At 42.3% G+C, this 27895-nt stretch overlaps 1 protein-coding gene across 1 annotated transcript in view; it reads left to right on the forward strand.

The window, feature by feature from the left end:
• Nucleotides 1-2142: 2142 nt before the first annotated feature.
• Nucleotides 2143-27895, forward strand: part of Ndfip1 (Nedd4 family interacting protein 1) — a 92972-nt gene continuing 67219 nt past the window's right edge. Inside the window, exon 1 of the mRNA XM_042691979.1 lies at nt 2143-2199. Within this exon, the coding sequence (XP_042547913.1) occupies nt 2158-2199 (42 nt within the window). The 5' untranslated portion in view covers nt 2143-2157. The remainder of the gene's footprint in view (nt 2200-27895) is intronic.

Genomic DNA, 27895 nt, shown 5'->3' on the forward strand with positions numbered 1-27895 from the left:
GTAGCTCCTGGCCCAAATTTTATCATTTTGATAACTGTAAAGCATATAGTTGAGTAGCTTTAAGATTCTTTATTATTGAGGTAAATTTCACATAACCAAATGAAAGTATCTCTCTGCCACTGTCTCTATCTTTCTCTCTCCCTGTATTGAGAATTGAATCCAGGCTCCCAAACATGCCGCAAATATTCTACCTCTGCCCCTGAGCTACATTCCCAGCTTGGAAGAAACCTATTATCATGAGACTAGGTAGACTGTAGTCTCACATGGACCTACATATTATTTCTCTTTATCCCAGCATTCAACAGAGGGTCTACAGAGAGAACAGTATGCAGGGTTTGCAACAGAAACTTATTGGATTGGTTAAAAAGGGTGACTAAGGAAAAAAGGAGTAAGAGCTAAATTATTTTCAGAGAAACCCAGAAGAGCCCAGGCAGTATAGCTAAGTCTCTTTTGGGGGCTCTGCCTCAGATGAGCTGCTCCATCTTTTTCCTACCCAGGACTGCCAGAGCCCAGTGGCTCTCTGACCCAGGTAAAGGCAAGTGGGTCAAGGCTGCTACCTCACTGTAGTTAGACTTAGTATACATTCTCGGAGTTCCTGTTAGAAAAAAAAAATAGGGATACTCCTTGAACTCCACAAGGCAAAATTTACTTCTGCACCGAAGGGCTTAAAGCACACCACACACACACACACTCTAAAGTGAGGCACAGCTGTGAATTGCTCTCAGAGCCTCTGAGTGGCCACTAACTGCCCTCTTAACTATGATAGTAGACAAAAGCAAAGAGCTTTGCTTTCCTTCTGTTACCAGAGTAACCAACTACTTGGGCCTCTAGCTTCATGATAACACCCACTCGTAAGCTAACCTCTGCTTTCTTTCTTTCTTCTTTTTTCTTGTGCCTATCCTGGGGCCTAACTCAGAGTCTGGGCGCTGTCCTTGAGCTTTTTGCTCAAGACTAACAACATTCTACCCCTTGAGCCACAGCGCCACTTCCAGCTTTTTTGGTGTTTAACTGGAGATAAGAGTGTCTCAGACTTTTCTCCCCAGGCTAGCAAAAATCAAGTATAGGAAGGAAAAAGAAGGAAGGGGTGACATGGTCCAAGAAGAATTGTACTCATTATCTGACTTATGGAACTTTAACCCAGCATACAACTCAATAATAATAATAATAGTAATAATAATAATATTATATTTTAAAAATTGAAGATAGAAAGTGGGTGCCTATGGCTCACATCTGTAATCCTAGCTACCTGGGAGACTTGAGATATAAGGATTGTGGTTCAAAGCCAGCCTAGGCAGGAAAAGTCTGTGAGATTTTTATCTTCAATTATCTGCCAAAAATCCAGAGTGGAGCTATGGCTCAAGTGGTAGAAAGTTAGACTGAGGGGAAAAAGAAAAAACAAACAAAGAAAAACACAAAAACCTCAGGGATGTAAGGGTTGGAGAAAGGAGACCTCTACATGGTTGTTCAGGCAAAGGAGAGTTTGTTTGGAAAAACAAACCTCTGGCCTGCACCAGATGTTTATATGCAGAGCCTGCATCAGATGGAGGTGAGAAGGGGGTGAATTTATGGAGAAAGATTATATGGGGGAGGGCAGGGAAGAAGTGTGGCTGAAGTATAAGAGGAAGTGACCTCAGAGGATGAGCCTGGGGGCCTGCCCACTGCCCCCAGGTGTGCCAGTTACAGGTGACAGGTGTTGGGTGGGGGAATCTTGCTGGATTCTAAGGTTCCTAAGGAAACTCAAGCCTTGGGACAAAGCCCGCCCTTGTGGCTGATCTACATAAACTTGACTGCTAGCTGTGTATCTAAAGGTGGTTTTATCCAAATTAGGAAGCATTTCAGTCAGAAATTGGAAGAAAAGCGTTAAGGATACTGATCAGAAACAGAAATTCTTAAAATGGAACAATAGATAGATGAGAAAGAGAGCAGGCAATCAAAGATAGGCTACTGTTCTATGTTTTTCTGTCAAATTCAATATTCATAGATGGTCACTTACCCATGATTTTCTTACCTTTTATCAGGCTACCAGCTTGTCAGATGCCTGGGCCCTTGGTCAGTTCTGCAGACAGCCATTTTGTTTGCAGACAAGACTAACAGGAAATACCCAAGTGACAAGACAACTAGGAGGTGCATGCTCTGAGGACATCACTTTTGTTAGGAATGAGGACCTTTACTCCAGGACAGAACTCTGTTTTGACTACAGTGAGTTTCTTGACAAATTGACACCATTGTTTAAAGTTGTGATTTTTCTAGGAAATATCTTCTAACGACACAGTTTCTGTTGGTTCTTAGACTCTAAATACAATGCTGATTTTGCTTTCCTCCTGATTTATCTCTATGGTTCTTGTGTTTATGAATCTCCTTTTTCCCCACCCCTCAAAACCTATGTCCAAAATCAATTTATGGAAGAGGAGTAGTAAAAACCACTGTTTTTTAAAACTTCAAACATTCACATATTAATTCACAATTTAGTTTTGCTATATCATGTACTGTGTGTTATTATTTTAATATTTTCTTTGAAGTCATTCTTTAAAATTTACCATTTTGCTAATCAGATATTATATCCGTGAATTTTATATTTCATTATATACAGTTGTATACTTATAGACCCACATCTTTTTGTTTCTTTTTTTTTTTTCTTTTTTCTTTGCTGACGATTGAAACCTGGGCCATGTACATGCTAGGCAGATACTCTACCACAGAGTTATACTCCCAGCCCTACATATATCTTTAAATGAAAATATAACTATTAAAAATAAAATTTATGATATACCACTAAAATCATCTTGTATGTGTACCTCACCTCAGGAATAGATTATGGTGCTCAGTAGATCGATATAGGTAGATTCTTTCATGCTTGAGTGGACCAAGAACCACCTCATCTATGAGAGCCTTTCTGGCCAATGAATGTGAGCTCTTGCTTACCCTCTCCTGCATGATCCCATACCATATTCTTGAAGCATTCTGTTCAACTCAGGACAGTTAAAAGATGCAGTGTACAAACTAGACAGTTAAAAGGTACAGTGTCCAAACTGTTAGAATCCCTCCATAACCCTGTTTGCATCTGGGCATTCTTCCCAAGTTTCTGATCTTTCTTGTTCTTTCTTGTTTTAGTGGAGCTACTTTCACCTTGCTCTGTCACACCTTGGGTCATATTTCTACAGGGCAGACAAATCAGCTGACTTGAGAAGTTGCCCTTGAATTATTGAACTGTGTCCTTGGTCCCAAAAAGGGCTAATCAGCTAAGCCGAGTGGGCTTAGATTGCTTTTATGCTTTTTAAAAAATGTTTTTTTATGTTTTTTAAAAGCCTCTATGCTTTTTGTGTGTGTATTTTGGTCCTGGCTCAGGACCTCGGCTCTGTTGCTGAACTTTTGCTCAAGGCTAGCGCTCTACCACTTGAGCTACAATTCTACTTCTGTCTTTTTAGTAGTTTATTGGAGATAAGAGTCTCACAAACGTTCCTATCTTGGCTGGCTTCAAACTGCGATCCTCAGATCTCAGCCTTCTAAGTAGCTAGTGTTGTAAGGAAACTCAGTTGCGAGAAGCAGAGAAGCCACCACTTAAAAGGCCAAATTATGAGTCTTTATTGGAGGGTCGGAGGACTGCTGGTAGACTCTTGACTCAAAGACCAGCAGCCTGGAATGCAGCTAGCACAAAGCTTATATAGGTCTAAACCTCACAAGGTATGTGGAATCAAACCCAAGTGTTATACATGAGCAAAACAAACCAGATACGGACACTTAAACCTAATAGAAAAGCAAACCATCTACAGAAACAATCAGGGGAAATCAAGGGCTATTTATGTAGGGGAAGTATAGACCCAGTTTTCTTACTAGGATCTTTTTATGCTTTTCTAAAACATATTTTTGGCAATTTTTTGGCAATACTGAGGATTGTTAGGAAGACACTCTGCCAGTCCCTTTGTGTGTGTGTTATTTTTAAGATATGCTCTCATGGCTGGGAAGGTAGCTAAGTGGTAGAGCGCTTGCCTTGCATGCGTGAGGCCCTGGGTTCAATTCCTCAGCACCACATAAGCAGAAAAAGCTAGAAGTGACACTGTGGCTCAAGTGGTAGAGTGCTAGCCTTGAGCTGAAGAGCTGAGGGACAGTGTATAGGTCCAGAGTTCAGGCCCCACGAATGGGGAAAAAAAAAAAAAAAGATATGCTCTCACTTTATGCCCAGTTGGGCCTGAACTGCAGTCCTCCTATTTTGTGTTTTCCTTTCACAAGTATGACAGGCATGTACCACTACAATTTGCCGTTAGTGTCCCATGAAGTCTTGAAAACTTTTTTGCTCAGACTGGCCTTGAATCACAGTTCCAAGATTTCTGTCTCCCAAGTGCTAGGCGTAGAGGCATGAGCCACTGCATCAAACTATTTTTTAAAATTTTTAGTCATTTTATTGAGGTGTGACTTTTGTATATTGAATGTATAGCTTAATTTTTATTTAAGTATATATTCATCATGCCACCACCCAGATGATGATGTTGTCCTGCACTGTTCAATACAATGGCCATCACCCTTGTGTAGCTATTAAGGGTAGCTACTTGTAGTTGAGACGTACTGTAAGTGTAAAATACACTTTGACAACTTAGTACCAAAAACAGTATGAGTGAGCATGTAGTTCAGTGGTAGCATTTGCCTTAAAAACATAACCTCCAGAATCACACACATACACACAGAAAAATCATTGAAATTAACGTCCAATTTCTATCCTTAAAAATACAACTATAGAACATTTTAAATTATATATGTAACCCCATTTTTGTTTTGGACAGCCCTGATGTAGAGCTGTCCCAGCACCCTAGAACTCAGGTTCCTTCTTCATCAGTGCCAACTCTAAAGGTAAACCTTCACCTGTATTATCCTTGATGCACTTGTGCTGCTCTTACCTTTAGGTAATCGGAATCATATAGTATGTCTTTTTCTGGATCAGATTGTTTTCACTCAACATTGAATCTGTGAAATTAATTCATGTTGTAGAAGTTTGCTTCTTCACTATTCTGTAATATTCTGTGTAATGAACAGGTAGTGTCTTTTACATGCTCAGTTGCTGATTAACATTGGTGGTGTTTCCAGCTGGGTACTATTTCTATGGGGGAGGCTGGCCCTGGGGTTTAAACTTGGAGCCTGTGTCAGGTCCTTTAGTATATTTGCTCAAGGTTGGGGATCTACCACTTGAGCCATAACTCCACTTGTGAATTTTTGCTGGTTAAGTGGAGATAAGAGTCTCATGAACTTTTTTGTATGGGCTATCTTTGAATCATGGTCCTCAGATTTCAGGCTTCTGAGTAACTAGGAATACAGGCAAGAGCCACTGGTGCCTGGCTTAGGGGTGTAATTAATAATGCTAAAAATGAACAATGTTATGCATTTGCCTTGATGTATAGACAATCCACGACAATGGTTTTTAACTGTATTATGGTGTAAATGTGATGTATGTTCAGTACTTTGAATTTTGAACTTTCCCAGGCTGGTGGGTATGTGTTTCTGTACTCGCTCATGATGTGAGGTAACACTAGCCAGCCACAGCAACCAGCCAGCCACGTAGTCATGAAAGAAAATAGCTGGTATTCTACAGTGAATTGTGTTGCTAAGCTACAGTGTTGAGGTTAGGTGTATGAAATGCATTTTAAACTTAGAGTATTTTCACTTTACAGTGTATGTTTGTAGGGATGCAATCCTGTCACAAGGCAAAGAGCTTCTGGCACAGCACATGTTTTTGTTGGCATGTCTCCAGAAAGGAATTGCTGGGTCGTGGGACTAATGTGTGTTTTTGCCTTAGCAAAAAGTTTCCTAAGGTAGTCATTACAGCATAACCTTCTATCAGCCATGGGACAAAGTCCTGGCTGTTCTACATCCTTATACCTTTGGGCATTGTGAGTCCTTTTGAGTTTTGGTTAGTCCAGTAAGGAGATTGCCTCGCTTAGAATGGAAACTAATTTCTATCATTTTCTTCTCTTTACAAAGTAACAGGTGTCCATCCACAAAGAACATACACATAGGCAAAAAAGATTTTAAAATACTCCTCATCTTAAGTCAACTTCTGTGAAGATTTGATATATACCCATCCATACATTTATCATGTGTATATTGACTTAAATGCATCAGAGTTGTATTTTTCCTAACAATTTTACTTTAACCATCTTTCCATGTCTATGAATATTCATGTAGCATGTAACTTTTAAAAGCCAGATAATGTTCCATTGTATGAATGTGACATCATTTAATCAATTCCCCTGGGTCTGGAGCTATTGCCAATTTTCCACTATCATAAACAATATTATTTGTAATGAGTGCGTTGGCCATTAAATCTTAGCTCATGCCCTTAAATTTTGCCAACAGAGGATTGCTTATTCAGAGGATGTCTCACCTGATTTAAAGGCTGCCAGCTGCTTTCCCACCCCAGGCAACTCCCTTCCCAATCTTGAAATAAGGAAGAGCAAGAGAGTTCCCTCTAGAATACAGGATTGCTCCTTCCTGGATCCTAAGTGCAGGAGACAAGATCCTTGAGACTGCTTAGTCATCTCTAATGCAAATACACTAGCCACTGGTAGTTTTCTTTGGGCAGACAAGAAGCTACTGGCCTTCCCAAAGAGATTCTTCCTGAACTAAGCAAAGTAAATGTAGATCTGTGAGCTAACTAATGTAAAATGCTAACCAAGTGTATCTGGTCAATTCAGGTCTACTCAAAGAGATCAGGAAATACTCAAGCATTATAGCTTGGCAATTGTTAGTTCTGGTATTTCTTGTCCACTGTAGCTTTCATTGGTCTCCTTCCACATATATGGGAAGTTTTCCTCAATGGGAGGGAGAGGAGATACTTTAAAATAAGTGGAAGGATTTCCCCACTCTTTTGGAATAATAGACTTAAGCTTTCTATAGACAGAGGGGCCATGGTGACCAATTGATAGGACAGTTTATTATTCAGGACAAAGTAGAGCTGTTCAAGGGCACAAGTAACCTAGACTGGGTAGCCTACATAAGACCTCTGGTGAGAGTCACCTGACTTCATTAAAACACAAAGGACAAGAAGTGGAGGTATAGTTCAAATGGTAAAGCATCAGCCTTGAGCAAAACAGCCAATTGGGAATTCAAAGCTGAGTTCAAAGTCCATTATTGGTGCACTCGCGCGTGCACACATATACTGAACACAAGGGAAGAGAAACAGAAAGAAAACAAGCTACAGGGCTGGGAAGGTGGCTCAGTGGTAGAGCGCTTGCCTTGCATGCATGAGGCCCTGGGTTTGATTCCTCAGCACCACATAAGCAAAAAGAAAAAAGCCAGAAGTGGTGCTGTGGCTCAAGTGGTAGAGTGCTAGCCTTGAGCTGAAGAGCTGAGGGACAGCACCCAGGCCTAGAGTTCAGTTCCACGACTGGACCCCCCAAAAAAAGAAAGAAAATAAGCTACATGGAGAAAGGGCTAAATATGTAGGGTAGCTTTATTATACAACCTGGTCTCATGAGAGTTAACTCACTCCCTCCTTAGTTGCATTAATTCCTTCCAATGGTGAAGCTCCTGACCTAATTATCTTGTCTAGGCCCCACCTATGAAAGATTCTCTCACCTTTCAACATTGCCACACTGGGACCAGGATTCTAGATTCTGAACCTTGTGGGGGAGGCAAGCTACATCCAAAACAATGTAAGCTGAAATTTTTTGTACCTTCAATGTGGATAACCCGGTAAGATAGAGTGATGATGAAAGTAAAGCAGACCTGCGATCTCAGTGTACTAACTTCTAGCCATGTGTAACACTTAAAATATGGCTAATCAGTTGTTGTTGTTGTTTTGTTCCAGTACTAGGGCTTGACTCAGGCCCTAACCCTTAGCTTTTGCTTAAAGCTGTGCACTATCACTTGAGCCACAGCCTCACTTCTAGCTTTTTATTTTTGTCTGCTTAATTGAAGAGTCTCACAGACCTTTCCTGCCCAGGCTGGCTTTGAACTGTGATCCTCAGATCTTAGCCTCCTTAGAGTCTAGGATTACAGGCTACCAGCACTGAGTTTAAGAATTGACTTTTTATTTGTTTGTTCATTTTATCTTTCATTCATTCATGTATGTGCTAGGAATTAAACTCAGGGCATTGTGTTCCAGAGACACGCCCAGACCATTGTATTTACTTACCCAGCATAGCTCTTGGAAATGCTACCACAAGAAAGAAGGCATCCATCCAGGGCTAGGACTACCTCATGAAACAAAACTTAACCTGTCCTCCAGACTTTCTAAGCTCAGACTTTTACATGGCAACACTACCACAGTTTTAATTGTTTAATTGTTTTAACTGCTGTTGTTTGTTACTGGGTCTGGAATTCAGAGCCTTATACTTGCTTGATTTCTTTGCCCATGGCTGGCCCTCTGCCACTTGTAAAATAGACAAGAACTAAATCTATAAGTAAAGAGCTTTTAAAATTTTATGAGAAAAGAAAAACTGAAAACTTCAAAACATCCCAGCAGTATCTCTGAATAACAGGGTTTCAGGCCGATCATACAGTTACAATATCTTGGTGCTGCTCACAGACTATCATGTGTGCCCAGCATGCAGATTGAATGTGGATTTCAGCTCCTGAAGTCACTTCCAAAAGTGCCCCTCTCTGGGTTGCTCACGCCCAGGGCCCTGCTTCCCTAACACCCAGCCATCTCATTAAGATGCTTCCTGTGCAGGCTGAGTTACCACAGGGCCAGGGCTCTGGCAGTTCTGGCTGATCTCAGCATGAGATCTCCCCAAGGCATTGAAGGTGTTCCGGCAATGCCCAAACTGGGAATTAATGCTAGCATTAAGGAAGCACCATTCTCTGGTCTTTCCAATGTAGCTGGAGCTGGGTTTCCTCTGGGTCTGCACTTACAAGGGAGAGGAGAGTACACCTAGCTGGAATATCTGAATTTACAGCTAGCTGGGCCACTGGATCACAGAGGGCCTTTGCAGCCTGAGCCTCAATTTCCCCTGGTGCAAAACAAGTGGGAGAATTAGGTGCTCCCCTTGGGCTCCTCTAGCTCTGACATTCCAGGATTCAGCTCATTTCCTCTTTTTAACGTGTGGGCTCAAATACCTATTTTACCTTTATTTGAAAAGTGTTTTGAAGCCCCTGAAGAGCCCTTCTCAGATTTTGTAACCCACAGAGAATAAAGCAAGTGTTTCCAATTACTGAAGCCATTTCTCTGTATTCTAAAACGGATTCTGCTCTGCTTACTTGGAGAAAGTACAATGGCACACCATGAAATGGTGAAAGCCACCAGGAAAGTGGTGGCCTGCCCAGGCTCTGGTTTTGCTATATTAATGTCCATTGCTCTTCAATTCAAAAAGAGCCTGTCAGGTTTCCCAGGGCTTTGCCTTCTGTTTCCCCTGGAGACTGTGCTGAGCAGGCTGACTCCAGATACAAAATGAGAAAGCTAGGGGTTAATTTCAGGTTCCTCTGGTCCCAAAATATCCTTCTACCTGTCAGCCACGAAGTATGAACTTTCTTGCACTGGTGCATTGCCTTTGAATTAAGGACTTTGCCAGCAACTATTTTGGATGACCCAGCATGTGCCTCTCACCACTGGTCCAGAATACCCACTCCCTTTTTTTCTGATTTGGGCACCAATAATATGGGCCAGGGAGGTGTGGGGCAAGCATTAGACTTCATTTTTCTGGACACCCTACCTATTTGATCCAGGGATGAGGATGATATTTGAGGTATGTTGGGAGATGGGGCCTGGTCTTGCTTTTACTAAGCTAGGAAGAGGTGAGTCTGAGAACTTATCCCAGACACACAGGAAGAGGAACAAAAAGAAATTGTTCTTCCTAAAATTTTCATTCCTGTAACTACCCCCTTAGAATTTATGTTACCCCACTGTCTTCCTGGTTACATAAGTAAATAGCTTGAACTCAGAGCCTGGGCACTGTCCCTGAGCTGCTTTTGCTCAAGGCTAGTGCACTACCACTTGAGCCACAGCGCCACTTCCAGCTTTTTTTGTTTATGTGGTACTGAGGAATTGAACCCAGGGCTTCGCGCATGCATTCCCAGCCCTCTAGGAAACTCTTGTTAAAATATTTATCCTGAAAGAATGGCACATGGAACCAGTGATAATGAGTAGGTTTTCACATAAGCTGAGAGAGGTACTTAGAACAGCTAGGCTTTGACAAAGAAAATAAAGTAAGGTTATAATAACAACAAAATCCCCTTATACAACTAATATGTGCTAATAAAATGTAAAATAAAAAAAGAAAAGAAAGTACGGGTATTGCTAAAGAAAGGACATATTAGCCAAGCAAGCACTGATAGCCCATGCCTGCAATTCTAGCCACGTGAGAGCTGAAACATCATTTGAAATCATTCCTACTACAAAACTCCAAAAGGACTCTACCTCCAATTAACTAGCAAAAACCTAGGCTGGTAGAATGGCTCAAAGTTAGAGTGCCAGTCAACCAAGAAAGAGGCCCTGAGTTCAAACCCCAGTATTGCCAGAGAAGGGTAGGACCCTCCTTTTGTACATTCTTGGTGGGAATGTAAGATGGTATAGTCATAGTGAGAAACAGTCCCATCGTTCCTGTCAGGGAGACACATATTTACTACATGAGCCAGCCATTTTACTTCTTAGGTATCTTTCCAAGAAGACTAAAAACATATGTTCACACAAAAATCTGTGCATGAATATTCAGAGCAACATTTTTCATCATAACCAAGTGAAAATAACCCGATTAATCAGTAACTGATGAATGGAGAAACAACCAATGATGTATCTATACCATGGAATATTATTCAGCAATCAGATTGAATAAATACTGATAAATACTACAATATGGTTAATCTTGCCGGTATTATCTGAACCAAAGGAGCCAGTCACAAATGACAACACTTTGCATGATTCCATTTAAAGTGTTTTTATTGTTATCATAAGGGTGATATATAGAGGGGTTACAGTTTCATAAGTCAGGTAATGAGTATGTTTCTTTGTGGACAATTATCTCACCTTCTTTCGCTATTCCTCAGTTTCCCCCTTCCATTGTTGCCCACAAGTTGCATTATTTTCCACATAGTGTCTACTGAGTACCATGACTGCATTTGTTCACCTTCTGCCCCAGATCAGTTTTCTTAAGTCATAAGTTGCTTGTAATCCTGGTCATTTTATGTTTATATATGAATACATTTTGTGGTTTAACTCTGATTCTCCCTCTGACATCTGTCTTTTAGCTCCTTACCCCATCCTACCCTGAGGCTTCCAAAATCCTTAGAATCCATGGAGTTACTGCCTGGTATAAATAGGAATGGGGACAGATTTGCCTTACAGAGGAACTAGGCTTTTGTTGTTGTTGTTGTTTTTGTTTTTGTTGTTGTTTATGGGGCTTGTACTCTGGGCCTAGGCACTGTCCCTCAGCTCTTGAGCTCATGGCTACCACTAGAACCACAGTGCCACTTCTGGTTTTCTCAGTGGTTTATTGGAGATAGGAGTCTCAAATACTTTCCTGACTGGGCTGGCTTTGAACCGTGATCCTCAGAGCTCAGCCCCCTGAATAGCTAGGATTACAGGTGTGAGCCACTGCCCCCGGGCTGGCTTTTTTTTTTTTTTTTTAACTTGCTTGGGTTATTTTGCTAAAATCCAGTCTTACCAACTCAAAGAGGACAGGCAGCAGTAGACTGAAACTAATTCACAATTTTGTTTAAATTTACTTATCACAGGCAGAAATACTCAATTTCATGGATGGTCCCAATTCCCTACACTGGGAGCTGACTTCCAGGAAGCAATTATGGAGAACAAACTGTAATGGGTAACAGGGGTGCCTGTGAATTATTCATAATCTGATAATGATTTTAACCCATTTTTAACACGACCTGCTATTGATGTTAGCTTCTGGAAAGTTCCCAAAGTAAGCAAGATAGAGATTTCCTTTTCCATGCTTATATAACCATAACCTTCCGGCCTGGGTCCCAAATCACTTGAATAATCAAAATCAAGGAAGCCGTGGGGTACCATTTCTTCCTCCAGTAAAGCGGAGTTTAGGTAGAGGTAGGTAAAAGCTGCTTTTTGTTGTTGTTCTGTTTTAGTGTGTGTGTGTGTGTGTGTGTGTGTGTGTGTGTGTGTTTAATGCTGATATTAGGCCTTAAACTCTGAGTCTTGCACCATCACTTGGTTTTTTACTCATGGCTGGTGCTCTACCACTTGAACTACGCCTCTGCTTTGGCTTTTTGCTGGCTAATTGGAGATAAGAATTGCACAGACTTTTCTGCCCAAGTTGGCTTTGAACCTCTATCCTCAGATCTCAGTCTCTTAAGTAGTTACCGTTTACAGGTATGAGCCTGTAATTACCAAGCACTTGAGGACTTCAGTTCACTCATCCATCTCTAGTCTGGTCTGCTAGGGGAGTGGGTGTAGTCTGTTCCCAGCTGAGAAGGCTATGCTATAGTGTTCTGGTTTGAATGTGAATCATCCCCCACAGGCTCATATTTTACGTGCTTGATCCCCAGCTGGTAGAGCCATTTGGGAAGGTTCTGGAAACCAGGAGGTGGGACTTAGCTGGAGGAAGTAGGTAACTGAGAGAGCAGGGTCTCTGGAGGAATCTTCCCTTGTCTCCTTCCTAGCTTTCTGTCTCACTTGCTGTCTGCCTCAAGATGTGAATCTTGCCCACCTCATAGTCTTCCTTCCATGATGCTCTGCCCAAGCACATAGGGAGAGCCAAGCAACCATGGATTGAACCCTCTGAAACTGGGAGCCAAAATAAATCTTCCTTCCAGTTGCTTATGTCAGGTATTTAATGATAGCTATGCAAAAAGTAATTCATTTGTTTTTAATTGTTACATGCATGCACGCATGAATGAGTGAATGATTGTGAGAATGAGTTACTTGTAGCAAGGGAGAGTTAGTTGAGCTAAGTAGTTTGGCCAAAGGGTATCTGGAATGTGCCCTCAGCTTCTCTGTAAAACATAGATGTAAGCACCACTTGCTTTGCTGGCCTGGGGAGAGAATTTGAGACTGTAGTAAGTACAGGAAGTGAGAGCTAAAGTCTTCCTGCCTAGTTTCAACTGTGCAGCTTACTGTGACTGAGTAGACCAAAGCTTCCTTGGGAGCAATGTTCTCAAACGTGGCTGTGTACCAGAACCAGAGGAGGCTGCCAACCTCAGCAGGCTTGCTTAACTTTGATATTGCTCATGAAGGAGGAAGAGGCTAACCCTCTTAGAGGCCTTTTCCCATGACCTCCAAAGCTAGGCTTGGCACAGTTTGGATCGGCATTTTAGGTAGATGACACGTAAGTACCGTGTGGGGCCCCTGAAGGTAGAGTAGTGAGCAAGGCCCAATTCAGGCTCAGGACATGGAGTTGGGAGTCTGTAACTGTGAGAGAGAGGAAAGAGAATAAGCTATCAAAACACAGCCATTGTGCTCCAAGGCTCATGCTAACTTGTGGTATAGGAATTATACATATAATTCTGTTCAGAAGTTTTATTCCCTTTTGGAGACATTATAGTTCACAGCAGAAGTGGAGACATTTGGAAGCTGAAGTTATCCTCAAATCCAGTGTTTGCCAAGGGGTGGACACTCTGTGTGGTCACACATGTGAACTTGATTAAAATAGTATGTGTTTAGTGCATTGGAGAGAAACTATACATTAAATGTGTTTCTTAGTTATACTGAAGCCAGGTCTTAGCCTCCCGAGTAGCTAGGATAACCGATGGCCTGTCTTAAACACTGGATAGGAGCCCTATAGTTCCCAGGCTTCTCTTGTCTTTCACGTGCTCAGATTGAGGAGTGTTTTGTTTAACATGGCACCATACTGTGTTTTTTAGGATATGTATGCTCACATAGGCTCAGGTACTTGATTTGGGTAGAGACTAAAAGTAATGGAATTGGTTGAGGTGGAAGGGTGTCCATGCTAAGGTATTCTGGGGAGAGTTCAAACAAATGTAATATCCTTAGTCTGAGCGCAAACAGTAGAAGCTGGTAAGAAATGACTCTGTAGATGGAGCCTAAATTGGTCTTGTGAGTTATGAGGTGTTTCCCATTTGTCATCCCAGACCTTCTTTAAAGTCTCCTTACCCAGCAGTCCACTGATAATGGTGACTTGGGTACACTCATGGAGTAGATGGAACTCTATGTGAGGGCAATACAGAGGACCTTCAGGGTTGGGCCTGAGCTTGGGCCCATGCTTCAGGGTGGCCACTTGGAGACAAAAGTGAGACTGTTATGTACAGAAGCAGGAGTCAGGGTGAGGTAAAGTTGCTGAGGACACACATGAGCACGGGTTTCACTTTGTAAAATGCTCTAGACTGTTGGTTTTACCCACCAAAGACAGCTGCTCAGGAACTAGAGAGCTTCCTTGTCTGGTCCCTGTGACCCCATTCTTGGCCTCAGCTGAGAGTCCAGTGATGGGAATTTCTGACTTGTGTGAATGAGTCTCTTCCTTAGATATGTTGGTCTTAGAATTGCAGACTTCTTTACGTCAAGCTATATTCCAAGACTGAAAAGTAAGATTCCCAGGATCTACCATCAACCATGCTTCTGTCTTGTGGGAAAAGCCACGGTGAGGAGGCAGGAGGAAGCTGATATCAGGAGAATCAGTGATGGAACCCTGTGTCTTTCAGGCCTCAGAGCCTCAGCTGTATCCCTGACCAGAACATTTTTTCCCCTAAGCCTATTGAAGTTATGTCTCTGACACTTGCATCTAAATATGACCAACAGACACCTCGTTCCCCTTCCTTCTACCCCTCATATGTTGTGCCCTACAGGCTAGAAGGGGATTGTTTAAGCAAGGTAAAAAGAAAATGTTTGTTCTGGGGTTGGAACTCCTCAGCTTCTCTGCCTTTACCACTCTTACCACAAGCCAAAGTTCCATTTGTTTATTGCTTCAATGCCTGATGGCTTTCATCAGTCTGTAATCTCCAAGAAAACGGAAAGTTCCATTCTGTTGTATTGTTACAGAAACGTCTCAGTGCTGGACACTGAGTGAGAGATGTAAGAAATTTGTGTGTCTAAGCTGTCTGCCCATTGGAGCGTGTGGGTGAGCTGAGTGCAGAGCTGGATGCACAATCCATGCTTCAGAAACCACAGATAAAGAGAGCCAGAGGTCAGGGTGACTATCAGGCTGTTGGGAGAAGTTCAGTACAGAGCACAATGGTTTGAGAAAGAAGCAGAGAATTGAGAGGCAGCAGTAATTAGAAAACATCGGCATTCAGAGCTGCCTGAGGTCAGAGGCGCTGGGTGAGCTGGGATGGGGAGGGTAAGCAGGAAATGAGGATGGAGGTCCTGCAGTGCAGGGCTAAGGTAATTGGACAGAGACCAGCTGGTAGTTGCCATGGTAACAGCCAATCAGTGGGACTGCTCTTGTGGCAAGGAGTAAAGGTTTCTAAAGAAGGGGCTAAAAATGCTGCCTTTGTTCCCACTTTGAGCAAGTTGCCATCAAATCCCTGTGGGGGTAATGCAGTTTGGGGACAGAGCCAATAGCTACTGGCCACTGTGGCTGAGAAGAAGCCACGTGAGGACCCAGGGCACTGGCTGGGGCTGGAGGTGGAGAACCTACATGTGTCGGTCTAGGTAGCTAATTTATGCAGTGGCTGATCGCTTGGGTTTTAGCATAGACATGTGCAGGGTTCAGGTTATAGCTGGGTCTCTTAGCTGTGTGACCTGAGGAATGATCAAGCCTGTGTCTTCACACATTAGGAGTCATTAGTAATATCTCTTTAGTGTGGTAGATATAAAAATCGACAGAAAGGATGCATGCTATACACTCACTTTCATGGAATAGATGCTGTTGCCATAATTTTGACAAATGACAGTAGCTGTCCCAAGTGTTCTTGGCTTCTGGGGGGTGGGGGAGCCAGATTTTGCTTCTTTAGAGGCACCAAAAACGGTAGTTCACAGAGGCTCAAAAGCTCCCAAGAAGTAAAGAGTGAGACTAATGAAGTGAAATCTAAAAAGAAACTAGCCTAAGGCTGTCTTGAGAGCTGTGATGGATCAGAGACTCCTTTTATTCTTCTGCTCTGTTGGTGGTCCTGGACAGAATACAGAGATGAAGCCATACCTTCCCTCTCCTTCCATAGTGGGAGAGCAAAAGCAGAGGAAATGCTTCCTCAGGTGTTCAAGGAGGAAGTGAGATAAGGGTGGAAGGGCAAAGGAGAGCCCTTTTCTTAACAACTAGGACAGGCCAGCAGCAGACAGCACAGAGGGCACAGCTGTGGACTGGTCACTCTCACCCTCCCCATTCAGAAGTACCAAGAGATACAGACATCTCTATTTGGACTCTGGTGCAGTCCTCTGTTGCTATGGCAACTCAGTGGGCTGTGTGGTGAGCAGAAGAAGGCAGCAGCTGGGTAGAAATCAGCTGGGTAGGAGGCAGCAGCTCTGCCCTTTGCTGTGGCCACCATAGCATTTCTTTTTTCTTTTTCTTTTTGCTGGTCCTGGGCCTTGAAACTCTGGGCTTGGGTGCTGTCCCTAAGCTCCTTTAGCTCAAGGCTAGTACTACCACTTGTGCTACAGCACCACTTCTGGCTTTTTCTGTGATTCATTGTAGATAAGAGTCTCATGGACTTTCCTGCCTCCAGAGTAGCTAGGATTACTGGTGTGAGCCACTAGTGCAGGGCCCATTAAAGGATTTCTGAAAGGGGTAGGCCTGAGAGGAGGGGAGGTATCCCTTTGACATCTCAGGAGTCCATGCAGAAAGTCCCTGGGTTTCAGGGCCTTCTTGGTTCCTGGCTCAGATCTACATCCCATTCACAATGAGGAAATAGACTTCTGTACAGAGGAAGTGCTTTGGGACCTCCACGTTGGAGTATATCTTCAGATGCCATGTTCACTTGGGGTTTGCCCTTCATTTTCCTCATTGACTCAAGTCTTTTCTTTTTTCCTCACTCATTAAGTAGGTATATATGGTGCAAGGTGCTGGGTCAGAGCAGTGAGTGAGACAGACAAGGCATAAAGTTTTGTGGGGGAGAAGGCAGTAAATGAATAAATCTATAAAGTCTGAAGAAAACACACAGGGCTGGAGAACCTGGAGAGAGTGTTAAGCCAATTTGGATGGGTGGCCAGGGAATGTCCTGAGGATGGCAGCGATGGCAGGTGAGGAGTGATGGGGAAGAGCAATGTAAAGGACAGAGTACTGCTTGTTACATGTAGGGGATGAGGAGGCACATTGAGGGCAGCAGAAGCTGGAGCTAGAGAATCAAGGGTGAGACCTGGAGAGCTTGGGCAGCCTTGCCTTGGAGTCTGGCAAGATTCTAAGACTCTCCAAATCATAGAGAATTTGCAAATACAGGCTTGCTGTGGGCCTGTATGTGGTGGATAAGGGAAAGGATGATTCCCAAGTGTTTGACTTGAACTTTGTGTAGGTGGAAGTGCCACCTGTGAAGGGAGGGCAAGCTGTATTCCAGGAGGGTTTATTTATACTGCCTCTCAGCTCCGGCTTGAAGAAACACTTTTAGTTGGCCAAGAGCCTCTTTATGTTCACCAGGGAACCTCTGAGGACTGGTCTCATTCTAAAGAGTCAAGCACCATGTCTAAAGAGTTGAACCAAAAGGAAGTTTCCATGAACATGTAGTTCATATCTGCAAATCCCAGCACTTCGGAGGCTAAGGCAGGAGGCTGATGAATTTGAGGCCAGCTTGGGCTACATAGTGAGTTCTGTAAGTAAATAAACAGGGAAGGAAGGAAGGAAGGAATCAAGGAATCAAGGAAGGAAAGGAGGGAGGGAGTAGGGAAGGGAGAAAAGGATGAAAGAATGAGAGTTGCTGGATTGCCTAGGCATAGGGGCAGGGAACCTTTATTCTTCCAAGGGCCATTTGGCATGTGATATTAGTTGGTATTTATATTTATGTTGCTATGATAAAAGCTCCCAGGTTATTGAATTTCAAGTCCGCTAGTGGTTGCCAAGGTCTGAAGGCCATTCCCATCCCTGTCAGGTGATGGCAGGACCCTCTTAGGGCACCTCTTTGATGCATCATTTCCTAAGGTGAAAGTAGAGATCTCTAAGACATAAGAACTAACTTACTGAAATCATGGTTTTAGTCCCCAGGACCTAAGTTTGGGAATTACAAGTTAGGTCTAGACACTCATCCCTATATGCCAAATAAAGAGACTTGATGAAATGCAGAGAAAGGATGTTTTTTTTTTTTTTTTTCCATAGCAGCCTTGGGAAGACAGCACTTCAATATATGTCTTCTAGGGATACAGACATTGGCTTCATGTTAAATAGGGGAAATTAGGGGTAAGGAGTGAGAAAAGTATGCATCGTTGAAAGTCTCAAGCCAAAGGTATGGGCTGGTTGAGTATTAGCTCAGTCTTTGTCTACAGAGGAATTTCAGAGAAGTTATCATTTTTACCACTGGAAATGAATAGGAACAGGTTGTCTAGCAGGTGGTTTCTGAGTTTTGTTTTTTTTTAAGACTATAAATAGATAGCATTGCTTGTTTGAGGGGTAGTTTTCCCCATTACAAGATGCTTATCCTGTTTTTCCTGGAGCCCATGGTGGTTGTAAAGTGACTGTAGCAGAGAATAACCCAGATCAGAGAGCACAGATACCAAGTGGCAAGAGTGGGGGAGTGTGTCCAGATTTTAGTTAATTCACAAGGCCAAGGAAAAGTATTGCTTGGGGTTGCCTTTTACATTACTGTCTGCCAGGTCCTGTGCTCAATGCTTTAAATACAGTCAAACATAATCTCTGTTACATGGTAAAAACTGGAGCTGAGGGAGGCTCACTTTCAAAGGTCACACAAGCAGCAAGCAGCTGAGCCCCAAACTTAAACAGATGGAACTTGTTCAGAACTCTGCAGTTCAATTGCTGGATCAAATAAAGCCATAGGAATTTAGGAACTGCTCACTGGGAAATGGAGGAGATGGGAGGTGACAATCCGGCCAGGACTTGCCACTGCCCCTTCTTTTTCTACAAACCTCATGAAACTGATAGGCAGTACTTAGCCATGAGTGATGTGAAATGCAGAGGACACCTAAGATGGAAGATAAGGTGAAAGGGATAAGCCAGATGCTGGCAGCTTGCACCTGTAGTCCTAGTTACTTTTAGCAGGCTAAGATCTGAGGTTCAAAGCCAGCTCAGGCAGACAAGTCTGAGAGACTCTTATATCTAGTTAATCAGCAAAAGGCTGGAAGTAGAGCTGTAACTCAAGTGATAGAGTGAGAAAGTAGTTCAGTTCAAGGCCCTGAGTTCAAGCCCCAGTTCAGATATGCGTGCATGTGCCAGCACGCGCGCACGCACACACACACACACACACACACTCACACACAACTATCACACAGAGAGCTTCTCAACTTACAAGAGACTGGCCAGCCTAAATGTCATAAAATATCACAAAATGCATTTTTTTTTACTATTCCATCCACCTCAAGGATTAATGATAGGCTTCACTCCAGCCTAAGGTGGATGAACAAATAGTTTTTAAAACAAAAGATGTTTAGCTTACTTACCTTTGCCAGTAAAACTGTGGCGTAGAGTCAAATGTTAACTCAGTAAATCTCCCCATCCCTGGGACAGTGACTACCCTATGTGTTGGTCCTGGAAAGGGACTTAATGTTACAGAGCCATTCTCTCCTGCAGTAACTAGGCAGCCATCTTGGAATCTAGGAAGGGCTGGATGCTGGCTGCCATGCATCAGTGACTCATTATAATAAAACCCCACCTGACCAACCTGAGACCATGGACGTGAGACCTCTGAACCTGCCAGTGACTTACAAGTGTTTTAACTATACATGCATTCTCTTTCCCTGCCCCCAACTCTCTCTATTTAACTTAAGGCCAGTGTTTGTAATCCTGATGACAGGAAAGGGGGAGTGTGGAAATGGCTGACATGGGCTGAAGTGCCATCTTCCCAAAGCACATCTAGGCCACATGTCATCTTTTTCCACCATATTTCTGATAAAACTTTCCTATCCTTTTTACCATGTTTTCATCTTACTTGAATTTTTTACCTGCTGGATGCTAGGATTGAGGTTGATTATCTGAGCCAAACTTCTGGTAACAAACCATCAGTATTTAGCACAATTAGCAAGGGATGGTGGCAAGAAAACAAAGATGCCAATACTCAGTTTCAAGGGCAAGAAGTAGTGGCCAGCAGTGACCAGGACACAATTCTGGGGTCATAGAAATGCTGATCTTACTGGTATGGTGAAGTGGAGAAAGACACTCTTTTGTTTGAATGTAGAAGGAAAGGATAGTGTTCCAAGGCTGGAGGACTTGAGGAAATCAAGTTACTTTTGGTTTTATTACATCACAAATCAAGGGGCAGAGCATCTCAAATGACTCTCAATGGGATGAGTGTCCAAGTCTATAATTAACCATTAGCAGTTTACCAGAGATGGCAGCCTCCTGGAGTCCAGTAGAGCAAATATCCACTTTTGCATAGCATTGCTCCACCACAATTCCTATCTACAGTCTTGTTAAGTAGATTTATAAAGAGTATGTGAGAGCTTTTTACAAATCCTGGAAGCTTTTTACAAATCCCAAGTGAGGAGGGACCTATTCTCTGGACTACTACTCTTTGGGCTCTATCCTTTGCCCCCCTCACCCCTGACCAAGCAGAGATGGTGCCTTATTTATTGTTTAGAGCCTACCATTACCCTCTGCATCTTTAGGCTTCCCTAGCCTTGTGAATACTGACATCAGTTATGTGGGGGGTTTTTAAATCACAAGATCACAGTCCTTTATAATTTACTATGTTCATGCCTATTGGGGACCCTGGAACTGTCTTTTTTGGAGAATCATTTTCTTAAAATTTTAAGTGTGCATACCTTTTACCTCAAAATCCTCCTTTATTTTACAAAAATTATCTTTGCATAGTTTTACACACACATACACACACACAGAATATTGTATGTAATAACAAAAGTTAGAAGCAACCAAAATATCCACCAAGAGGAAAATCCTTAAAATAGTACATCCATGAACTAGACTAGAAATATAGAAAGAAGGAGGACATGAAGAACTAAGTAGATCTACATATGTTGAGTGGATAAGGCCGAGACAAAATGTTAAATGAAGAAAACAATTTGTAGAGTATATATAATGGTGCTCCTATGTAGAAAAACAGAACAAAAATAATATCTCTATAAAACAAAAGGTTCAAAACACACCAAATACCAAATTGGCTATAGTCAATGTTCGAAGTAGAGAGTAGTTTGGATATGCAAGTAGAATTTTACTTTATTGTTTAATCATTTATCCAGCAAGAATACGTTTGAATATTTCCTCTGTGATGAAAATGTTTTTTTTCTGTATCTGGAGTTTGAATGCAAGGCCTTGTGCTTGCTAGGCAAGTACTCTACCACTTGAATCATGCCTCCAGCTCTTTTTGCTTTCACTTACTTTTCATATAGGTTTGAATTTGCCCAACCATTCTTGGGCAGCAAGAATGTACATGTCCTACATCTCTTGCATAGTTGGGATTACAGATACTCACCATCATGCCTAGTTCATGGCATTTTTTTGTTTTGTTTTAACAAAGAACTTTTTAATCTTTTATTTTTTATTATTTTTAAATAGTTGTACAAAGAGGTTTCAATTCAACATGTCATTATGAGTATAACGCACCTCTCCCTATACCCTCTAGCTTGTTTTGAGATAGGGACATTTTGCTTAAGTTAGCCTCAAACCATGGTACTCTAATCTCAGCCTTGTGAGTCACTGGATAATGATACCCTGACATAAGCCCCCCACTCTTGGCTAAAAAAAGTTATTAAGCTCTGAAAATAAGTAAGTATCCCTGAGAAATGTACTCAAGAAGGCTGGTACTGACCTACCTACCCTATCCTGCCTGCCTTCTGCTGCTGGCTCCTGCTCAACCTGAATAGATACAGTTCTAGCCTGAGTCAGGTTGTTTCCATTTAGAAAGTCCTTCAGTGCTTTAAAAACAAAATTTCTCTCTCGCACACAAACATAATATACTGCCACACAAACACACTCACCCCCTAAACACACACACACATACACAAACACATACACATACACACACTACTCTACCTTAGTTTACACAACAGTAATGACTAACAAAACTGGGCCTCTGAATGAGCTGCCTAGTGAAGGAACAAGGTGGGAAAATTTTGAGCTTCATTGTGAATAGAATCCCACACCAGAATGAAAATAAAAACCACAAGCATCAGGTCTGTGTATGCACAGGCCATTTCCAGAAAGTAGTAACAGTGATGGCTCTGTAAAGGGCCATGGGGTGGCAAGGAGGCTTTGTCACAGGCACTCTTGTTCCTCTGGAAACTTGAAATACCTTGTGCTTCCTAGAGCAAGTGACATTTTTCTTTTTTGTTATTTGTAAAATAACCTAGTTTTCATTTTTTGGTAGTACTGGGGCTTGAACTTGTGGCCTCCCACTTGCACAGCAGGTGCTCTACCATTAGTGCCTGTTTTTTTGTTTGGTTTTATGTTTGTTTGTTTTTGTTGGTTGTGAGGCTTGAATTCTGGGCCTGGGCACTGTTCCTCACCTCTTCAGCTCAAGGCAAGCACTCTACCACTTGAGCCACTGCACCACTTCTGGTTTCCTGGTGGTTTTTTGGAGATAAGATTCTCACAGACTTTCCTGCTCTGGCTGGTTTTGAACTGTGATCCTCAAATCTCAGCCTCCTCAGTAGCTAGGCATGAGTCACCAGCGCCCTACTTAGCCCCTTTTTTTTTTTTTTTTGCTTATTATTTTGAAGATGGAGTCTTTTCTAGCTTAAACTTTTCTGCCTGGACTAGCTACAAACCTAAATCCTCCAGATCTCAGCCTCCAGAAGATTTAAGATTACAGACATGAGCCACTGGCATATGGCCAATAATATTAATAACTTGTTTTTAATGCATTGCTCTTCTAAGAGTCCTATCAGAAAGAGCCCTTTAAATACGGGACTGGACTAAGCAGGATGGGTGAGGCCTGTAATAGAAGCTACTTGAGAGACTGAGATTCAAAAACTTGAGGTTCAAAGCCAGTTTAAAAAAAAAGTGTGAGACCCCATGCACCTAAAAGAAGTTAGGTGCAGTGCTATACGCCTGTCATCCCAGCTAAGCAGGAAGTATTAATAGGAGGATGCCAATCCAGGCTAGCCTGGACAAAAAGTGAGACTCTATAAACAAACAAACAAAAACTCATAAAGCTTTCTGTGACTCAAGTAACAAATTACCTGCGTGGCAACCTTAAAGCCACGAGTTCAAGCCCTAGTAACACCAATAATAAATACATAGTTGGCAGAAGATCTCCTTGACATGAGTAAGGGGAGAGGCACTGCTGGGATGATCCTGATGCAGTGAGCTACTTTCCAGCTGAATTCACTTGAGATATTCTTTTAACCATCCAGAAATTACCCTTCCTTAGGCCGTGACTCAGCACCCTTGCAAGTATCTCTCATCTCTCAGCTTCCATTCAGTTCTCTTAGAATGATGGATACCTACTTATTATTTCTCTATAGTTGGGTCATACCGTAAGAGGTGTCTGTTTTTTGTGGAAGAACAGTGACTCCTTACTTAGGTCCAGAAATTAACTAGGAGTAAGATGAAAGCCAGTCAGAAGCACATCCTCCGCCCCCTCCCCTTTGCATCTGTGTCCTTTGATCTGAGCCATTATGAGCCATTCTCTCCTGCAGTCAGTTTATAATCACCTTGAGCTTTCAGAAAGACAGGATTTTCCAGTAACCATGTTGTGACACAAAGCAAACTGACCCACGGACAGGCAATTCCTTTTTACTGTCTTGCTGCAAAAGATGAAACTGGGGGCTGGGAAGATGTCTCAGTGGTAGAGTGCTTGCCTTGCATGCATTAGGCCCTGGGTTTGATTTCTCAGCATCATGTAAGCAGAAAAAGCTGGAAGTGGCACTGTGGCTCAAGTGGTAGAGCATTAGTCTTGAGCTGAAGAGCTGAGGGATAGTGCCCAGGCCCAGAGTTCAGGCCCCACGACCGACCCCCCCCCCCCAAAAAAAAGATGAAACTGCCCTGCCCCTAAAGGAAGGGAACATCCAAAAACCCAGGTCAGATCACAGATCTTCCAAACCACCGTGATCAGGCAATAATGAGTGACTTGTTCCCTCTCCCCTCAAGTGATGAAGCAGTAAATTTTCCTGTATTCCTCTAGACACAAGATCTGAGATAATGGTTAACCAGGCCACATTTGTGACTGAGACTTTTTAATCATTATTTCTCTCTCCATGCTCTGAGTTCCTTGTTTATACAAACTAAAGCTCATATCTGTACTCTGAAGATGGCTGAATATGTACTGAAGTGCATATCCTGGGACAGCCCATGACATGTAATCCACCCTCCTTTTTCTGCCTTTCACAATTGTCTCTTTATTTGGAGTATAGGGTGATTGGCTGGACAGGACATGTAGAACTCCAGGAGTTTGGGCCTGAGGTCTAAAAAATCTGATTTCACGACTACAGGAATAATTTTTCTTTTCTTTTCCCTTCCTTCCCTCCTTCCTTTACTCCCTCCCTCCCTCCCTCCTTCCCTCCCTCCCTCTCTCTCTCTCTCTCTCTCTCTCTCTCTTTCTATCTTTTTTCTGCCTGGGGCTTGAACTCTGGGTCTGGCCTCTGTCCCTTGAGCTTCTTTTGTTCAAAGCTAGCCCTCTACCACTTGAACCACAGTGCCACTTCCAGCTTTTTCTGAGTAGTTTTTTGGAGATAGGAATCTCATGGACTTTGCCACCTGCGCTGGCTTCAAACCTTGATCCTTAGATCTCAGCCTCCTGAGTAGCTAGGATTACAGGCGTGAACCACTGGCACCCAGCCAAGAATGACTTTTCTAAAATGTAGAGGAGAAAGCTTACTGCTGCCTGCCCAGGAAACATAATCTTACATACTCAGCCACTCCAATTCCTTTGTGGCTAAGCCAGACCTAAATAAGCATGCATAAATAAATAAATACAGCATGCTATATAGCAAGTGGAGTTTGTTCTAATGTCACATTCCAATTTAAATGCTGTAAATCATTGTCCTTTGAGAGCACACACCCGCACCCCCCCCCCAACCCCACACTTTGTCACTAGTAAGTGCTCTTCCCACCCATTCTACAAACAACTGAAAGCTCTTGAAAGGTTTTTAGTGAGAGAGTGACCTGGTCAGATCTGCATTATTTAAAGGTCTCTCTGCAGTGTAGTACATGGCAGGGCCCTTGGATCTTCACAAGATTCTGGAGTTGCTGAGAGGAGCAGAGGGGTTTATTACACAGGTCCGGCTAGACTGATGAAGATTATAGGTAATAAAAGGACCTTTCCTTGTAGATTCACTGTGACCACCTTCTTCCCAATGTCGGTCCTTTGCTTTGCCACCCTGTATTCTAGTCCTTGTAGAGATGACAGGCTTTCATAAGGAAGAGCTGAGGAAGAAAAAGGAAAGGGTCATGCTCAGGTCACTGCAGATCCAGCAAACCAAAATGGAGGAGGAAACTTGAGCCCTGAGCATTCAGGATTACAGACCTCTACTGATTCAACAACAATGGAGCTTGTTAGAAATGATATTAGGAAAGACAGAGGTAGAATTCAAACCCAAGGGTAGAAGAACTATTCCTTCTTCCTTTGAAATTATTTCATCTCACTCTCTTCAGAAGTCTGTTCTATGTTCAGCCCTATAGTAAATTACTCTGTGGAACTGAGGGCCCAGTGGCTTCCTAGCTCAAGAAACCCAGAGGACAGTTCTTTTTTTTTTTTTTTATTGTAAAGATACTATACAGAGGGTTACAGTTACATGAGTGAGGTAATGAGTACACTTCCTCTTGAACATTGTTACCCCCTCCATTGTTTTCCCCCTACCATCCCCTCCCTCCCTCCCTTCCCCGAGGTTCTTTTTTTTTTTTTTTGATTGTGATTAAGTGATTACATAATTTCCAGAAATTCACAGTATTGTGGAATAATGATGCTCATTTAAAGTCACAAGTTCATTCTAACTTTCCTGGAGCAAATTGTCTATCACAGTCTGTAATATATAATGGTGTTCACATGTTATATACCATATATGTGATCAGCAGCATGGGGATATTTAGTAGTGGTTCAACCAGATGAGTGGGAGTTCTTTGTTTCTTAAGTCCTGTTAGTTTTGTCATATCACCTAACATTTTGGATTTAGCATCCACTTATCAGGGAGGACCATGTACCGTTTGTCTCTTCGTTCTTGGCTAACCTCGCTCAACATGATTCCTTCTAGCTCCATCCATTTCCCTGCAAATGCCATTATTTTGTCATTTCTAATGGCTGCATAATATTCCATTGTGTATAGATACCACAATTTTTGGATCCATTCATCTGTGGTGGGGCATCTGGGTTGTTTCCATATCCTAGCTATTGCGAACAGTGCTGCAATAAACATGGAGGTGCACGTGCAGAGGACAGTTCTTGACATTATCTTTCATCTGTCATGAGTCTAGAGCTCATTGCTTCATCTCTTTGGGCCTGTTTCTGCATCTGGAAAATGGTGATTATCTTTCCTCTTGTGGAATTCAGCATGTACGAAGGATCACATGCTGTCCTTCTTGACACATGGAAAGGAACAATCTCACAAAGCAGTGATTTCTCAGGTGGTGTCCCTGGTGGTGGAGAGGAAGGTGAATTGGTGAGACACTAGGTCCCTCAGTCTCTTGCTTGAATGAAGACAACTGCACTCTTTCATACATTGGAATTCTGAGTGTGATTTCATGTAAATAGATGGTTTTGTTGCTAAAATACTTTGAAAACCAGTGTTGTAGAGCATTTCTCCCTGGGAAGTTTAAGTATCTGATCTTAACCCAGGAATGGCAGGCAATCAACCATCACATACTGAGCCTGTGGCAGACATCACTAATCAATCATAGGACCTTTGCTGTTGAACCATAATAAAGCAGTCAGCATTACTAGCAGCACAAGAATTCTAGTAGCTAGTTCTTCAGTGGCCGTATGTGGTGAAACCAATTTTCTAGGAAGAAGGGAGAGTAATAGAATGAGATTGATCAAAACATTGTAAACATTAGAAATCTAGCAATGAAATGACCCTTTGTATAACTAATGTAAAATAATTTTTAAAAAAGTCTACTCCTTTCCTACTCCTTTTTTTATAAATAAAATTTTTTTATGTAGCCAAGATTGGCTTTGATCTCACCACAATGCTTTATGTTTCCGAAAGATAACAAAATATATACCCAAAATAGGCCACTTTGGCATGAGTTATTTTAAGTTGAAGGCTACTCAAAGAAAGCAGATACAAGAACAGCTCTCTGTTCACCCCTTTTGCCTAAAAACAAGATATAGGGTTTTCCTCTCCTCTCTACCAGTAGGGACAGAAATTACTCACCAGAGACAGCTCTAGCTCTTTATCCCAGAAAAGAAGAAAATAGATCTTACTATCTAGGCCTCTTCTTTCCATAGTTCCTCTATATTAACCTGCCTTTAGTTTACTACCCTAGGAATTCAGAATCCTTTCCCTTTTTCTTGTCATTTCTAAAAGAAAAATATATTGTTCTTTCCTTAAGATTTTCTATTAGGACTGGGGATATGGCTTGCTAGGCAGGTAGATCACTTGTCTAGCAAGCTTAAGGTCTTGTCAAGCTGCAGTGTTGTTCCCAACAAAGACACTCTGTAAGCCTAGGTTCTGAATCTCTCCCCCTCCCCAGGCCCTCATCACTTAGTATTCCCATAGGTAGGTGCAAAGTATATGTTAATAAGCTTTGGGTTAATTTTCTCCTGTTAATCTGTCTTTTATCAGATTCAAGGCCTCCTGCCATTGAACCAAGGAACCTGGGAGGGTGAAGACAAAGAATTTCCTTCCCCTACATTCTCTCCCTTATATTCCCACCTAGATAGAGAGTCCATGATACCCAGCACCTCCATATTACTCCAAAATAGCTGAAGAGTTATTCAGTAAATACTTCCTGACAGAATTAATCAACAACGTAAGCTAAGTCTAAGAGCTAACCCAAGTGGTTATTTCCTTTAAAATTTATGTTTTTAAATTATGTTTTAGCAATACTGCAATTTGAACATAGGG

Source organism: Dipodomys spectabilis, unplaced genomic scaffold (genome assembly GCF_019054845.1).
Source record: "Dipodomys spectabilis isolate Male_0828 unplaced genomic scaffold, ASM1905484v1 ptg000147l, whole genome shotgun sequence".
NCBI lineage: Eukaryota > Metazoa > Chordata > Mammalia > Rodentia > Heteromyidae > Dipodomys > Dipodomys spectabilis.